Below are 18,744 nucleotides of genomic sequence, written 5' to 3' on the forward strand. Positions count from 1 at the left end.
TTCTGGAACACGGTGTCGCACATCTGCCACGATTCTGGCGCATGGTGTTGCACATCTGCCACGATTCTGGTTCACGATGTTGCACATATGCCACGATTCTGGCGCACGGTGTCACACATCTGCCACGATTCTGGGGCACAGTGTTGGACATCTGCCACGATTCTGGAACACGGTGTTGCACATCTGCCACGATTCTGGCACACAATGTCGCACATCTGCCACAATTCTGGGGCACAGTGTTGGACATCTGCCACGATTCTGGCGCACGGTGTCACACATCTGCCACGATTCTGGGGCACGGTGTTGCACATCTGCCACGATTCTGGCGCACGGTGTCACACATCTGCCACGATTCTGGGGCACGGTGTTGCACATCTGCCATGATTCTGGCACACGGTGTCGCACATTATTATTATTTATTGTTATAGCGCCATTTGTTCCATGGCGCTTTACATGTGAGGAGGGGTATACATAATAAAAACAAGTACAATAATCTTAAACAATACAAGTCATAACTGGTACAGGAGGAGAGAGGACCCTGCCCGCGAGGGCTCACACATCTGCCTCAATTCTGGAACACTGTGTCGCACATCTGCCACGATTCTGGCGCACGGTGTCGCACATTAGTCCACGGTCTTTGTGGGACAAGGTGCAGAAAGAGGCCCGAATATATCTGCATGGGGCAATACCATTATGGTGTAAAAGCATTCTGGCGCCTTTAGTTCCCGTGTCCCCGTGGACTGTGTGACCCTATGGCTACTGGAGTGTGTGGCACTATGTGACTACCGTGGCGCTCAGCGGCTGTGTGTGTACGGTCGGTGTGCCGTGCTGCTGGCGCTAGTTATCCGGGAGTCAGTGGAGCGCCCGGCACCATGGATACATAATACACCAGACGGTGCGGCTCACTCCGCCCTACTGACAGGGAAATGTTGACGTCACACACTTCTGGTCACATGACCGAAGCGGCCGCTCGCCTGTGATTGGAAAGTTCGGTGCTGGTCATGTGATTAGCGCTGCGGTCCGGAGATGGACGGCGCTGTGGACGGCGGGCTGGAGCTGGTGGAGAGGCTGCCGTTATCGCAGTGTCCGCAGGTGACTAGAGCGCCCTCCATGGGCTAATGCTGGGGTTTGTAGTCCCCGTGGCGATGCATGTGTGCCCTGGTGTAGAGGCTTTCCTACAAGTCCACACTCTAGAGGGGATAAGAGGACGGCGCCCCCTGCAGGTTGTGAGAAGACGCGCGTGTCTATGGGAGCATTGGGGGCAATGGGACATCTTGCTCAGGAGCAATCTTAACCCTTTCACGCCACAGCCCTTTTCCATTTTTGCGTTTCTGTTTTTCGCTCCCCTCCTTCCCAGAGCCATAACTTTTTTATTTTTCCAACAATATGGCCATGTGAGGGCTTCTCTTTTGTGGGATGAGTTGTACTTTTGAACGACATCGTTGGATTTACCATATTTGTACTGGAAAATGGGGAAAAAAAAGTAAATTTTTTTTCTAGGTTCACTAAATGCTAAAACTGAGTTGCCATTATGATTTTTCAGGTCATTACGAGTTCATAGACACCAAACATGACTAGGTTGTTTTTTTTATTTTTATTTAAATGCTGGAAAAAAAAACAACAACAAAAAAGTAATTTTCCGATACCTGTAGCGTCTCCAGTTTTCGTGATCTAGGGCAGGGTGAGGGCTTAGTTTTTGCGTGCCGAGCTGATGTTTTTAATGACAACATTTTGGTGTGGATACGATCTTTTTATTGCAGTTTAATGCAATATTGCAGCCACCAAAAAAACATTATTCTGGCGTTTTTACTGTTTTTTTTTTTTTTCCACTATGCTGTTTACCGATCGGATTAATTATTTTTATAGCTTGATAGATTGGGCAATTCTGAATGCGGCGATTCCAAATATGTGTATTTTTATTTTTGTTAAATTGTTTTATATTGAATGGGGGGTGATTTTTTTTTTTTTTGAATGCTTCAATAGTCTCTATGGGAAACTAGAAGCTACAGTTGTCTGATCACCTCTGCTACATTCAGACGATGATCAGATCGCCTGTGTGTGGCAGAAATGCTCAATGCTATGAGCGCCGACCACCGGGCCATGTGTCCCGATGGGCGAGGTTAGTGACGCTCTTCCGGCGCGATCACATTAAATGCCGCTGTCAAATTGAGGTTAACAGGTTAACAGCCGTGGGTGCATCGCGAGCGATTCCACCCACGGCTGTTAGGGGCACATGTCAGCTGTTCACAAGCAAGGGTTACACCGAGACAGGGGCCATCGTGATGTCATTTATTGTGATAACTAGAAGGGCATTAGCTGAGAAAGAGGGTGAGTTTGAATTTGTCCACATTTTTATAGAAAAAGCATGATGATGAGGAGGATATGGCTGAGACACTGCGATTCTGGGCCGGAGAGGTAGAGTTAAGTGTCATCATAGGTGGCATTGGAAGCCATGGGACATTATGGTCTGTTAAAGGTCTAGGTGAAGAAGAGTAGGGGTCTGAGGACAGAACGTTGAGGGCAGGGCCATATTTGCCACTAGGCACCAGAGGGTGGGTATCTAGGCGGAAGGCTGTAGGGGTCAGCGCCATCATGAATAAGTAAAAAAAATAATAATAATCTCCCCGTTTCACCTTTGGGCCAAGTGTCAGTATCATCATTTCAATTTGATGGGGACATCTATTTACGCTATTTCTCGCGCTTGGGGCGCAGCGAACATACGCAGCTAGTTCCGGTTCGTGGGCACATACCATTACCATAGCTGGCACAGGAGGCAGTTCTCAGGGCTCCGGTCCAGTGGCCACAGATTACCCACTTGGCGGATGGGTCCCGAGTCCTGCAAATCGATTCTCACTTTGTTTTTTGTTTTTTTTATTGCATTTTGGAAGTAAATGAGAGAATGTCCGAATTCTGCCAGTTGTTACTAGCCTACAGGTAATTAACAACAACATTTTGTCACTTGTTTGATGGAGTTACCTCTTCGCATCAGGACGGGAGTCCGATCACCATAGGCTTCTATGCTGCTTTAAAGGGAATATGTTGCTATTTAACTGCAGATATAGGGGCAATCTGCAGGTAAATAACGTTTCAGTCCTGCTTGGTAGTGTAACTGGAAATGTAGCTACAGGGAGAAGTGTTAGTTTCTCTGCAGTCATCGTGGCGATAGGAGCGGTTAGGCTATGTGCACACGACAGGATTTCTCGCAGAAAATTCCTGAGAATTCCGGACATTTTCTGCAAGAAATCTGCAAGAAAACCGCATGCGTTTTTGCTGCGATTTTGCCGCGGTTTCGATGCGTTTTTGCCGCGGTTTTTTCCGGACACTTCCCAATGCATTTTGGAGTGGGAAATCCGCAAAAAAAAATGGAAAATTAATGAACATGCTGCGGTTTTTACCGCGATGCGTTTTTTTTGCGGAAAAAAACGCATCATGTGCACAAAACATGCAGAATTCATTCTAAATGATGGGATGCTTGTTGTATGCGGTTTTTTTTGCGGTTTTATGGCGTTTTTATCGGGAAAAACCGCGAAAAAAACGCAACTTGTGCACACAGCCTTACAGTGTATGCGCAGTTAAATGGCATTTTTGTAGGTGACAGTTTCCCTTTAACTCCAGTGCTGGTTAAATATGAAAGGTTCTTGTGTTGCATCTTCCTATTCTGCAGCAGGTCCTTAACATAGAGGAAACTTTCCTCCGTGATATTTTTTCAATGTAGGTCACACTTCTGGTTTTGGCTTTGAAATAAACCAAAAATTCAGGTGAAAGTGGCCACAGGCCTGTACAAAGGCCCACAAAGTCCTAGGGAGCCATTGGGGCTCCATTTCCCACTGTATGACGCACCATAGGGTGGAGGGAATGGAAATCATCGGCAATTCTGCGTTGCTTTTTGTGACTTCACTGTGTGATATAAATGACGGATCTGTAGACGCCCCACTACCCCTGTGCTCTTCAGCTTCTTACACACCAGCTATTTAATAAGTTCCAATCTAGTGTAAGTCTGAGATGGTCAAAGAGAAATCCTAATCTTTTTCTGTCATTTCTTTCAGTTCCTTCACAAGGTGATCGATGGCCTCTGTGGCAGGGCGCAGCCTCGATTTCAGGACTATGGCGTCATCTGGAGCTTGAGGGAATGGCTGGAAGTCTTGGAGAACACCACGGCTTTTATTAAAACTTCTGTTGGCAAAGATGGATCCTCTGATGAGGTAGTCTCAGTTTTAGTTCCCATAAACAGCAAACTGTTGTAATTTCCTGAAATGTAATTTTGCTCCAAACTTTGCTCTTGAGCTCCTACCTACAGTGGCATCTAAAATTTTGGGCACCCTGGGTCAAAATCACTGATTGCGAACAGTTAGGCTGGAGTCACACTCAGCGTAAGACAATACGGTCCGTATGTTACGGCCGTAATACGCTGAAAAGTCCCCAAAATAGTGTTCCGTATCTCCTCCGTAGGCAGGGTGTTGCAGCTTTTTTTGCGCATGGCATCTTCCGTATGTAATCCGTATGGCATCCGTACTGCGTGTTTTTCTCGCAGGCTTGCAAAACCGACATACGGCTATACAAGGGATCCATGTGTAAAAAAAAAAAAACATATATACTGTGTGTGTGTGTGTGTATATATATATATATATATATATATATATATGTATATATATATATATATATATATATGTATATATATGTATATATATGTATATATATGTATATATATGTATATATATGTATGTATATGTATGTATATATATGTATGTATATATGTATATGTATATATGTATATATATATATATATATACAGTGGGGCAAAAAAGTATTTAGTCAGTCAGCAATAGTGCAAGTTCCACCACTTAAAAAGATGAGAGGCGTCTGTAATTTACATCATAGGTAGACCTCAACTATGGGAGACAAACTGAGAAAAAAAAATCCAGAAAATCACATTGTCTGTTTTTTTATAATTTTTTTTGCATTTTATGGTGGAAAATAAGTATTTGGTCAGAAACAAACAATCAAGATTTCTGGCTCTCACAGACCAGTAACTTCTTCTTTAAGAGTCTCCTCTTTCCTCCACTCATTACCTGTAGTAATGGCACCTGTTTAAACTTGTTATCAGTATAAAAAGACACCTGTGCACACCCTCAAACAGTCTGACTCCAAACTCCACTATGGTGAAGACCAAAGAGCTGTCAAAGGACACCAGAAACAAAATTGTAGCCCTGCACCAGGCTGGGAAGACTGAATCTGCAATAGCCAACCAGCTTGGAGTGAAGAAATCAACAGTGGGAGCAATAATTAGAAAATGGAAGACATACAAGACCACTGATAATCTCCCTCAATCTGGGGCTCCACGCAAAATCCCACCCCGTGGGGTCAGAATGATCACAAGAACGGTGAGCAAAAATCCCAGAACCACGCGGGGGGACCTAGTGAATGAACTGCAGAGAGCTGGGACCAATGTAACAAGGCCTACCATAAGTAACACACTACGCCACCATGGACTCAGATCCTGCAGTGCCAGACGTGTCCCACTGCTTAAGCCAGTACATGTCCGGGCCCGTCTGAAGTTTGCTAGAGAGCATTTGGATGATCCAGAGGAGTTTTGGGAGAATGTCCTATGGTCTGATGAAACCAAACTGGAACTGTTTGGTAGAAACACAACTTGTCGTGTTTGGAGGAAAAAGAATACTGAGTTGCATCCATCAAACACCATACCTACTGTAAAGCATGGTGGTGGAAACATCATGCTTTGGGGCTGTTTCTCTGCAAAGGGGCCAGGACGACTGATCCGGGTACATGAAAGAATGAATGGGGCCATGTATCGTGAGATTTTGAGTGCAAACCTCCTTCCATCAGCAAGGGCATTGAAGATGAAACGTGGCTGGGTCTTTCAACTTGACAATGATCCAAAGCACACCGCCAGGGCAACGAAGGAGTGGCTTCGTAAGAAGCATTTCAAGGTCCTGGAGTGGCCTAGCCAGTCTCCAGATCTCAACCCTATAGAAAACCTTTGGAGGGAGTTGAAAGTCCGTGTTGCCAAGCAAAAAGCCAAAAACATCACTGCTCTAGAGGAGATCTGCATGGAGGAATGGGCCAACATACCAACAACAGTGTGTGGCAATATTGTGAAGACTTACAGAAAACGTTTGACCTCTGTCATTGCCAACAAAGGATATATTACAAAGTATTGAGATGAAATTTTGTTTCTGACCAAATACTTATTTTCCACCATAATATGCAAATAAAATGTTAAAAAAACAGACAGTGATTTTCTGGATTTTTTTTTTCTCAGTTTGTCTCCCATAGTTGAGGTCTACCTATGATGTAAATTACAGACGCCTCTCATCTTTTTAAGTGGTGGAACTTGCACTATTGCTGACTGACTAAATACTTTTTTGCCCCACTGTATATATATATATATATATATATATATATATATATATATATATATATATATATATATATATATATATATATATATATATATATTTTTTTTTTTTTTTTACTTCATACAGCGCTAGATAGCTTTAAAGCCGGTAATTCAATTTTACCAGCTTTTGCTTTCTCCTTCCTAAACCCGACATGATATGAGACCTGGTTTACGTACAGTAAACCATCTCATATCACCATTTTTTTGCATATTCCACACTACTAATGTTAGTAGTGTGCATATTCAAAATTTGGCCGTTCTAGCTATTAAATGAAAGGGTTAAATGGCGGAAAAAATTGTCGTGGGCTCCCGCGCAATTTTCTCCGCCAGAGTAGTAAAACCAGTGACTGAGGGCAGATATAAATAGCCTGGAGAGGGTCCATGGTTATTGGGCCCCCCCGTGGCTAAAAACATCTGCCCCCAGCCACCCCAGAAAAGGCACATCTGGAAGATGCGCCTATTCTGGCACTTGGCCACTCTCTTCCCATTCCCGTGTAGCGGTGGGATATGGGGTAATGAAGGGTTAATGCCACCTTGCTATTGTAAGGTGACATTAAGCCAAATTAATAATGGAGAGGCGTCAATTCTGACACCTATTCATTATTAATCCAATAGTAGTAAAGGGTTAAAAAAAAACACAAACACATTATTAAAAATTATTTTAATGAAAAAATCACAAAGGTTGTTGTAATATTTTATTCTACGCTCAATCCACTCACTGAAGACCCTCGATCTGTAACAAAAAAAAAATAATAAACCAACAATATCCATACCTTCCGAAGATCTGTAACGTCCAACGATGTAAATCCATCTGAAGGGGTTAAAATATTTTGCAGCCACGAGCTCTGCTAATGCAGCGTTATTCGTGGCTGCAAAACCCCGGGGAATGAAGGTAAAGTAGGTCAATGACCTATATTTACCTTCATTTGCGGTGAGGCGCCCTCTGCTGGTTGTCTCTAGATCGTGGGAACTTACCTAGAAAGCTCCCAGGCTCGAGTTCATAAGAGGCGCCCTCTGCTGGTTGTCTCTAGATCGTGGGAACTTACTTAGAAAGCTCCCAGGCTCGAGTTCATAAGAGGCGCCCTCTGCTGGTTGTCCTCATATGAACTCGAGCATGGGAGCTTTCTAGGAAAGTTCCCACGATCTAGGGACAACCAGCAGAGGACGCCTCACCGCAAATGAAGGTAAATATAGGTCATTGACCTACTTTACCTTCATTCCCCGGGGTTTTGCAGCCACGAACAATGCTGCATTAGCAGAGCTCGTGGCTGCAAAATGTTTTAACCCCTTCAGATGGATTTACATCGTTGGACGTTACAGATCTTCGGAAGGTATGGATATTGTTGGTTTATTTTATTTTTTTGTTACAGATCGAGGGTCTTCAGTGAGTGGATTGAGCGTAGAATAAAATATTACAACAACCTTTGTGATTTTTTTTTCATAAAAATAATTTTTAATAATGTGTTTGTGTTTTTTTTAACCCTTTACTACTATTGGATTAATAATGGATAGGTGTCAGAATTGACACCTCTCCATTATTAATCTGGCTTAATGTCACCTTACAATAGCAAGGTGACATTAACCCTTCATTACCCCATATCCCACCGCCACACGGGAATGGGAAGAGAGTGGCCAAGTGCCAGAATAGGCGCATCTTCAAGATGTGCCTTTTCTGGGGTGGCTGGGGGCAGATGTTTTTAGCCGGATGGGGGGGGGGGGGGGAGGGGGCAATAACCGTGGACCCTCTCCAGGCTATTAATATCTGCCCTCAGTCACTGGCTTTACTACTCTGGCGGAGAAAATTGCGCGGGAGCCCACGCCATTTTTTCCGCCATTTAACCCTTTAATAGCTAGAACGGCCAAATTTTGCATATACACACTACTAACATTAGTAGTGTGGAATATGCAAAAAAAAAAGGTGATATGAGATGGTTTACTGTATGTAAACCATGTCTCATATCATGTCGGGTTTAGGAAGGAGATAGCAAAAGCCGGTAATTGAATTACCGGCTTTAAAGCTATCTAGCGCTGTATGAAGTAATAATATATATACATATATGTGTCTCACTGAGATATCTATCTATCTATCTATATATATATATTACCTATTCTATGTGTACACATTTATTCTACCTATTCTATTGTAAGCTGTCAGTGTGATTTTACTGTACACCGCACTGAATTGCCGGCTTTTCTAACACCGCTGCGTATTTCTCGCAAGTCACACTACTGGTCCGTGTGTAATCCGTATTTTTCTGGCTTCCATAGACTTTCATTGGCGTTTTTTTTTGCGCAATATAGTCACAAACGCAGCATGCTGCGATTTTCTACGGCCGTGGAAAGCCGTATAATACTGATCAGTAAAATACGGCAGATAGGAGCAGGGGCATAGAGAATAATTGGGACGTTTGTTAGGCGTGTTTTCTCTAGTCACCTTCCACGACGGCATACGGAGGTTGCCTCTTTGCCCTAATGGGGAACAGGAAATGGAGAGGTTAAAAGGCCCTCCCACCTCCCTCTCACCAGTGTCTTTCCTGTTCCCCATGGGACAGGAGAGGTTTACTTCGTATGCAGTGGTGGCCGGTAACTACTGCTACACAGGCTCTGCCTAAATTATAAACCGGGCAGCATGGGGTCGTTTCTTACCTCCCCCTTCTGCTTATGCTGCTCCCGTCGCGCCGCGCTGCGGTGTCCTCGGGACCTGGTCCTAGCCTTCCCGCGCCCCCGTGAGGGCAAAGCAGGCTAGCGTTCCTTTCCGGAGTCATCCTTGAGCTCTCCGGTGTCCTCTCCTCCACATGCCGCTGGCGACCCGGAAGTGATCGCGCGCGTCACTTCCGGTCTTTTCTGGGCGACCTGGAGGCACTTCCGCCGGCGGTATCTCGTGCAGGACGGCGTTCTCCACCCTGGACCATGGAGGGGAGGAGGAATTTTACAATCGCTGGGGGCTGGGACATGCCACAGAGCATAAAATCTGCCAGAAGACGTCGCAGGTAAGACTGTCCTATCATGGAGAGCAGTACCTGCCCTGCACTTGCAGAGCCCAGCGCTGCCCCTGCCACAGTAAGTGCCGCAGGGACAAGGGGTCCTTAGATAGTATTTGGGGGTATTACTATTAGCATGACTCTCTCTCCCCTCTCATTGCAGGGAGAAAAGTCTACCCCCAAAACTACTACAAAAAAGAAGTGTGCCATCTGTAACATTAAGCTGCCACCATCTTGGGAGAAAAAACTCTGCAAGTCCTGTACTGACAAGATTGTCAGGGCAGAGCAACCTTCTTTACTAGAAGAAATACGCTCCTTGGTCAAACAAGAGGTGCAATCCTCCCTAGCGGCCTTTACCCCCCCCCCCCACCCCCTCAGCCACCCTCCCCAGCTAAAAAAAGGAAAATCCAGGAGGAGGATTCTGAATCTGAATCAGACCTCTCCTATGCCTCATCCTCGGGTAGACGGGAGGAACCTACGTCCCCTATAACCTCTGAAATTCGGAAGTATCTTTTCTCTTCAGAATGGGTTGAGGATTTAGTAGCTGCTGTACGCAGTACTATGGGGCTGGAGGAAGAGCCAGAGCCACAGTCCATACAGGACCAGATGTTTGGCGGTATATCCAAGGGTAAACGGGTGGGGTTCCCGATCCACTCAAATATATCTCATATGATCGATCAAGAGTGGGAACTTCCTGAAAAACGTCTCAGTACTCCATCCGAGATGAAGCATAGATTCCCCTTAGAAGGAGATCTGACCAAATGGGATGTTCCGAAAGTTGATTCACAGGTGGCAAGAGTGGCTAAGAGAACGGCTCTTCCATTCGAAGACTCGTCTCAATTGAAAGACCCAATGGACAGAAAAATTGAAAGTCTGTTAAAAAAAAAAAAAAAAAGTGGGAAACCTCCTCGGTAGCGCTCAAAGCCAACATTGCTTCAACCTGCGTGGCTAGAGCACTTTTCCATTGGTTAGGTGAACTAGAATCCCACATATCCCAGGGTACATCTAGAGCTGAATTGTTGGAATCACTACCCAGTCTCCTTAGAGCCACGGGTTTCCTAGCAGACTCTTCTATGGAAACCATCAGAATTGCTGCCAGGTCATTAGTACAGACCAATTCGGCTAGAAGGGCGCTTTGGTTAAAAATGTGGTCTGGTGATATCACCTCCAAGGCCAAATTATGCGCCATACCATTTAAAGGTAACTATGTCTTCGGGCCTTCCCTGGATGACATCTTGGAGAAGGCAACCGATAAAAAGAAAGCCCTCCCAGAGCAAAAAACTCCCAAAAAGAAGTTTTTTTCGTCCCTTTCAGGGCCAAACCTCTCAGAGAGGGAAAGGCAAGTCTGGGAGGTGGAGTTACCCAAAGGGAAGGGGGAGAAACATCCTTATCCCTCAGCAACAGCAACAGCAGTCTCAACAAGAGAAGCGGTGACTTCGACCCGGTGGGGGTGAGACTCTCAGAATTTATACTCCAGTGGCAAAAAATCACCAATTGCTCCTGGGTCCTCAAAGTCATCGAAGAGGGTCTTCTAATAGAACTCATTTCCTCTCCCCCACGGGGTCTAAAAATCACCTCCCTTCCCTCCGTGAAAGACCAGTCCACTCTAGAGTCGGGTCTAAAGACCCTAAAGAGGTCAAATATGATATCCCAGGTTCCGGAATCAGAGAGGGATTGGGGACACTACACTCGTCTATTTCTGGTTCCCAAACGGGCGAGTCCCGTATTATTATAAATCTGAAGGGCCTCAACCGGCATGTCAAATACCGAAAATTCAAGATGGAATCAGTGAAAAATGCGATTCCCTTGATAAGCCCCCACTCCTACATGGCCACTATCGATTTGAAAGATGCATACTTTCACATCCCCATTCATCAGAGACATCGCCAGTACCTCAAGTTTGCAGTGCAGAAGGGACGTCTGATAGAGCACTATCAGTTCAACGGCCTTCCGTTTGGGATCTCCTCTGCTCCAAGAGTTTTTTCCAAAGTAATGGGGGAAGTAGTCTCCTTCATCCGGAGGCAAGGCGTCTGTATAGTGCCATACCTAGACGACCTTTTGTTAGTGGCTCCCACCAAACAATCTCTGGAGTCTCATTTATCAAAGACACTCGATATTCTGACATCTCTGGGATGGGTGCCGAATTTAGAAAAATCTCACCTACGACCCTCCAAATGCAGGAAATTCCTGGGAGTTCTTCTGGACTCTGCAAGACAAATGTCCTTCCTCCCATTGGAACATCGTCTGACTCTACTATCAAAAGTCAAGATGTTCAGAGACACCAGATCCCCCTACAATCAGAGAAGGCATGTCTCTGCTAGGATCGATGACAGCTTGCATCCAATCGGTACCCTGGGCCCAAGCCCATTCCAGGATTCTTCAGGCACATATCCTACAGAATTGGAATGGTCAGCCCAGTTCTTTGAACAGGAGACTGTACACACCGGGCTGTGTCAAGGCCTTTCTGGCGTGGTGGATGACTCCGAAAAATTTACAAAAAGGAGTCAGTTGGACTCAGGTTCCTCTGACTACGGTCACAACAGATGCCAGCAAAAGAGGCTGGGGGGCCATGATAAATCGCACCCCTTTCCAAGGGCTCTGGGACCAATCGACGAGCAAGAAATCATCCAACTACAGAGAGCTAAAAGCTGTAGAGGAAGCCCATCTGATGGGGGGTCATCTTATCAAGGGACATCATGTCCGAATATATTCAGACAATGTGACCACGGTGGCTCACATCAGACATCAGGGCAGTTCAAAAAACAACAACCTGAAGAACATATCTGCCAGAATATGTTCCTGGGCAGAAAGACATCTGTTATCCCTAACGGCAGTTCACCTGAAAGGCTCATCGAACACTCAGGCGGATTATCTAAGCCGTCAAGACATACATCCTGGAGAATGGTGTTTGAGCAACCAAAGTTTCGAGATGCTGGTGAACAAATGGGGTCTTCCAGAAATCGACCTCTTTGCATCCCGGCAAAATGCGAAAGTCGAAGCCTTCTTCTCCCTAAACCCCAGAGATGGCTCCAGAGGAGTGGATGCATCGGCCCAGGAATGGAATTTTCGACTGGCCTATGCGTTTCCACCAATTCCGATATTGGCAAAGGTCTTGCAGAAGGTTCGGGAAGAATGAACACCAACTATATTGGTAGCCCCATTGTGGCCAAAGAGGAGTTGGTACAACCTGATTGTGGATGGGCCATTCCAGTTTCCGATGGAAGAAAACCTTTCTCAAGGACCAATACATCTCCTAGACGTCCACAAATGGAATCTGGCGGTATGGCTACTGAAGCCCAGGTGTTGAGAGCCAAAGGACTATCAGAAACAGTGGTTTCCACACTTCAAAAATCAAGGAAACCGGTGACCATTGCTATATATAATAAAATCTGGAAGAAATTCTCATCCTTTTGTCTTCCCGAAGTACCAGATCCCCTTAATCCGAATCTGTCGCAAATTCTAGATTTTTTGCAAAAAGGCCTAGAAATAGGGCTCAGGCCGAGCACCCTAAAAGTCCAAGTTTCCGCACTCAGTTCAATATTTGACCAGGATCTGGCAAATCATCGCTGGATTAAGAGGTTCATGATATCAGCCTCTAAGATGAATCCTAAAAAACAAATAACAGTACCTTTTATGGGACCTGAATCTGGTATTACAAGGACTTACAGGTGCACCCTTTGAACCATTATCCTCCTGCTCGCAGAAAAATCTGATTTATAAAACAATTTTTCTAGTGGCCATTACCTCAGCAAGGAGGGTAGGAGAACTACAGGCTCTCTCAATAAGAGAACCATACTTGTCTATCCGAGATGACTCTATAATACTGCGCCTTGACCCCTCCTTTCTTCCAAAGGTCGTATCAGATTTCCACCGCTCTCAGGAAATCATTTTACCTACTTTTTGCCAGAATCCAACAAATCCAAAAGAAGAGAAATTTCATACTCTGGATGTCAGACGCATTGTATTATTTTACCTAGAGCAGACCAGCTCTTACAGAATTGACCAGAATCTGTTTGTCCATCCATCAGGACAAAATAAAGGAAAGAAAGTAGCAAAAAGCACTATTGCCAACTGGATAAAGAAAGCGATAGCAGAAGCATATCTCGCTCAAGATAAAACTCCTCCAGTGGGAATCAAGGCTCATTCGACTAGATCAACCTCAGTCTCTTGGGCAGAAAGAGCAGGTGCATCAACAGAGCAAATCTGCAGGGCAGCCACGTGGTCTTCGTTGCATACTTTCTCCAGACATTACAGACTAGACGTAATGTCCAACAAGGATTTAGTCTTCGGCCGGAAAGTACTCCAGGCCGTTGTCCCTCCCTAGCGCCAAAATTAGTTGGTATTCCTCCGTATGCCGTCGTGGAAGGTGACTAGAGAAAATAGAATTATTCTTACCGTTAATTCGGTTTCTAGGAACCTTCCACGACGGCGCTAGTTCCCTCCCTATATACTCCTTGATTAAAATCTGGGATTCAAGGTAAACCGGTGCTATGGTTTTCAGTTATAAGTCACTGGTGAGAGGGAGGTGGGAGGGCCTTTTAACCTCTCGATTTCCTGTTCCCCATTAGGGCAAAGAGGCCGTCGTGGAAGGTTCCTAGAAACCGAATTAACGGTAAGAATAATTCTATTTTACGGACGTATTTTATGCGCTCATACGTCCGTAAAACTTGCTAGTGTGACGCCGGCCTTAAAGAAGTTGAAGATGAAATGATCTCTAAAAAGCCTACAGTTAAAGATTTGTATTCTAGGCACAATATATGTATGTGCATATCCCTCTATCCCCCTACATCTTACCCTCAGTGGTTTTCCTGTCCCTATCAGGACAGGCGCAAGATTGGAGAGCGCATCGGCACAGAGTTTTTACCTGGGAGATGGGGGGGCATCCATCTCTCTTCTTCCCTGCTGTGAAGACGCTCCAGGCTGATATCTCACCGAGTAGGGTTCCCTCAGTCAGGTCAGTAGAGCGGGAAATGGCTCCTGACGAACGCTGCTTCCCTCTTCCGGCTCCATGCTGCATCCTCTGGCCGGACTTCCGGACCGCGCTCAGCAAGCTCTCCAGCATGGAGCGTATTTGCGGTGCCTTTTGATGGACCGTGCGGTCCACAGTGGAACACTTTTCCGATTTTGACGGGTACCAGCATAGTCTGATCATGGAGTTTAATTAAGTTCACTCAGAGGCACCGTCCGAACAATCCTTTGTTAACCCGTTGGCCCTACTGAACCCCCTAGTATAGTCAGGGAGATTTTTAACCCCTTACTGATAGAGCCAATTTGGTACTTAATGACCTGGCCAATTTTTACAATTCTGACCACTGTCACTTTATGAAGTTATAGCTCTGGAACGCTTCAGCATATCTCAATGATTCTCTGAGATTGTTTTTTTTTTTTTGCGAAATATTGTACTTCCATGTTGGTGGTAAAAAAAATTCGATATAACTTGTGTTCATGAAAAAGAAAGGAAATTTGGCAAAAAATGTTGAAAATTTAGCAGTTCAAACTTTTAATTTTTATGCACTCAAATCAGAGAGTGGTGTCACACAAAATACTTAATAAATAACATTTCCCACGTGTCAACTTTACATCAGCACAATTTTGGAAACAGTTTTGTTTTGTTAGGAAGTTATAATGGTTAAAAGTTGACCAGCGATTTCTCATTTTTCCAACAAAATGTACAAAAACAGAAAATACCCAAAAGTGACACCATTCTAAATACTGCACCCCTCAAGTTGCGCAAAACCACATTGAAGAAGTTTATTAACTCTTCATGTGGTTCACAAGAACTAAAGCAATGTGGAAGGAAAACACAAAAAATTTACTTTGGAACCAGTTTTTTTTTTCTTCACAAGGGTATCAGGAGAAAATGGACCACAAAATTTGTTGTGCAATTTCTTGTGAGTACGCCGATACTCCTTATGTGAGGGATAGCCACTGTTTTGGCACAGGGCTCAGAAGGGGGGAGGGAGCACTGTTTGACTTTTTGAACACAAAATTGGCTGGAATCAGTGGTGGCGCCATGTCGCTTTTGATGTACCTAAACAGTGGAAACCCCTCAATTCTAACTCCAACCCTAACCCCAACATACCCCTATCCCTAATCCCAACTATAACCACAACCCTAATTTTAGCCCATCTCTAACCCTAATGGAAAAATGGAAATAAATACTTTTTACTTACTTTTTACTATTTTTTTTTATTTTGATCACTGTGATACTGTCTATCACAGTGATCAAAATGAACCTATAGGAAAAATTTCCTATTGGTGCCGGGTGGCAGGTCTCGGCGGGCGTACTGCCCATGTGCCTGCCATTCTCTTCCCGGAAGAAGACACTACCGGCAAGGGGCACTTTACAGGGGGAAGGGGGGGATGCAGGGGTATCGCAGGTGGCCAGGGGACCCCATTGCACATCAGAGGAGAGAGAAATTAACCCCTTCAAGACGGTGCCTTTTTTCAATTTTGCGTTTGTTTTTCGCTCCCCTTCTTCCTAGAGCCATAACTTTTTTTTTTTTTGTCCGTCAATTTGGCCATTTGAGGGCTCGATTTTTGCGGGACAAGTACTTTTGAACGACACCATTGGTTTTACCATATAGTGTACTCAAAAATTGGGGGAAAAAAATTCTAAGTGCAGTGAAATTAAAAAAAAAAAAAAAACTGCAATTCCACAAAGTTTTTTTGGATTTTTTTTTTTTTACCATGCTCACAAAATGCTAAAAATGATGTGCCATTATGATTCCCTAGGTCATTACGAGTTCATAGATACCAAACATGTCTAGGTTGTTATTATTTAAGTGGGGGAAAAAAAATCCAAACTTTGTAAAATAAAAAAAATAAAAATACAAAATTGCGTCATATTTCGAGACTCGTAGCGTCTCCAATTTTTGTGATCTCGGGTTGGGTGAGGGCTTATTTTTTTGCATACCGAGCTGACATTTTTATTGATTCCATGTTGGTGCAGATACGATTTTTTTTTTTTTTTTGATCGCCTGTTATTGCATTTCGATGCAATGTTGCGGCCACCAAAAAAAAGCGTAATGCTGGCGTTTTTCCTTTTTTTTTTTTTTTTTCCTCTCGTTATGCTGTTTAGTGATTGGGTTAATCCATATCCAATGTGTTTTATTTTATTTTTTTCTTGTTTTACAATTGAACACATTCCCATCATTGGCTCATACTGTCACTGTTATATGTGACAGAAGACATAGCCGGATGGGAGTAGTAGTCCCATCAGACGATGCCTGGCTACACACACGCCCGCAGGCGGCACACAGACGCACGCGCCCAAATGCGCACGCACACAGTCTCCGCCAACACACTCTTCTGCCTTCCTTTCTACAACGTTTTGGTCATGCAAATCTGCAAACCGTTTTACACCTGCGGTTTAGCTGAGAATGCAGATTGACTCCATGTAAGTCAATGGGTGCAGAAACGCTACAGATTCACAAAAAGAATTGACATGCTGCGGAAAATAAAATGCTGCGTATCAGTGCGGAATTTTCCTGCAGCATGTGCACACCAATTCTGGGTCTCCATTGATTAACATTGCTTCAGCTATCCTTTGCGGATTTGGTGCAATTCCACACAGAAAAAACGCAGCAGATCCACAACAAAATCCACAACGTGTGCACGTAACCAGTGACTTTCACACAAGGAATAGGGGTTACTATTCATGCAGATTTGCTGCATATTAAACTGCACATTTTTGGCAGAAAGCCAAGCATCAGTTTTAGATTCTTGCCGCAAATCTTCATTGAATACTTCACCCTCAAATCCCGCTATGTGAACATGCCCTAAAGCCTGGTTTGTATTTTTTTTCTTTTGGTAAACGCAGAACATCAACCATACGTGTCCACGTGTGATTTTTTTTTTTTTTTTTGCTCAAATGTGTGTTTGTAAACATTGAAAAAGAATAAACTTCTGTAAGTTATAGTGCAAAAAGATCTTTAACCCCTTTCTGACCTCGGACGTGATAGTACCTCCGAGGTCAGATTTCCTTCCTGCTTTGATGTGGACTCCGGTGGTGAGCTTGCATTAAAGCCGGGACATGACAGCTGTTGACATGTGCCCGCAATAGCAGCGGGTGGAATCGTGATCCACCTGCCTCTATTAACTAGTTAAATGCCATTGTCAAACGCTGACAGCGGCATTTAACTAGCGCTTCCGGCCATCGGGCCGGAAATCAGCGCATCGCTGACCCCGTCAAGTGATCGGTTGTTGATGCCGGATCGCTGCGAGCGCCACCCTGTGGTCGGGGCTCATAGCAATGCAGTAAATCTACTACATAGGAGCGATCTGAGCATCGCCTCTATGTAGCAGAGGCAATTGAGTTGTGCCAGCTTCTAGCCTCCCATGGAGGCTATTTAAGCATGGCAAAAGTAAAAAAGTTTTAAAAAATATGAAAAGAATAAAAAAATATAAAAGTTTAAATCACCCCCCGTTCGCGCCATTCAAAATAAAACAACAAAAAAATCAAATATACACATATTTGGTATCGCCACGTTCCGAATTGCCCGATCTATCAATAAAAACGCCAGAACTACGCTTTTTTTTTTTTTTTTTGGTCGCCGTGATATTGCATTAAAATGCAATAATGGGCGATCAAAAGAACGTTTTACTCTTCGCCACGACAGCACCCCACATGAGAAAGAGGGATCCGCCCATAGGAACAGGAAACCTACAGAATAAAAGGAGGCGGTCCACTCTCCTCCTCAGTTTAGGTTTCCTGTTCCTACAGGGACCCAGCTTACCTACAGATGAAGAGGATCCCTGGGCCATGCACCCGCCTGCGTCGCTATCTGTGGGAACGGCAGGGGCTGCGGTTCCAGAAGCAGTGGCGGGGGAGCCACTGTATTCAGCCTCCCCCCTCATCTGGTCGGTAGCCATGGTCCGGGTCCGGTCACCGCTGGTCCGCCCGGCTCCATGAGGGCGCGCGCGCGCTCAAGCGGCCGGCTAAATGAACGCAGCCGCCGCATGGAGAGATGAGCGGCGCGTCTAACCCGGAAGTCGCTGGAGCACTTCCGGGTTCAGGCCGGGGAGGCAGGAGATTCGGCGCCATATTTAAAACTGCAGCGCTAGCGTCGGCCGGTGTGTATGTGAGTATGGCTTCACCGGCTGACGAAACGCACCTTGCTGTGCCAGAGCGTTCTCCCAGTAAGGAGAAAAGTACCAGGAGCAGCATTAAAGATGGTGGTCGACAGGAGCGATCTAAAAAGATCCCTCAAAGAATCCGCCTCCAGATCCGGTACCTGTCAGCTTCTCTGGGTGAGTTTAAAGACTTCTCTACCTATATGCTGATGTATGTTCCTCCTATGTCCCCTTCCTTTAGTCCAGGAAAAAGGCACACAAATCCAAGCA

General features: G+C 44.9%; 1 protein-coding gene across 1 annotated transcript in view; it reads left to right on the forward strand.

Moving 5' to 3' along the window:
* The first annotated feature begins 944 nt into the window (after window positions 1-944).
* The window catches only part of COMMD8 (COMM domain containing 8), an 87,733-nt gene continuing 69,933 nt past the window's right edge, over window positions 945-18,744 (forward strand). Inside the window, exons 1-2 of the mRNA XM_069744510.1 lie at window positions 945-1,092; window positions 4,047-4,202. Coding sequence (XP_069600611.1) covers window positions 1,027-1,092; window positions 4,047-4,202 — 222 coding nt within the window. The 5' untranslated portion in view covers window positions 945-1,026. The remainder of the gene's footprint in view (window positions 1,093-4,046; window positions 4,203-18,744) is intronic.

This window comes from Ranitomeya imitator, chromosome 1 (assembly GCF_032444005.1).
Source record: "Ranitomeya imitator isolate aRanImi1 chromosome 1, aRanImi1.pri, whole genome shotgun sequence".
Taxonomy (NCBI): Eukaryota; Metazoa; Chordata; class Amphibia; order Anura; family Dendrobatidae; genus Ranitomeya; species Ranitomeya imitator.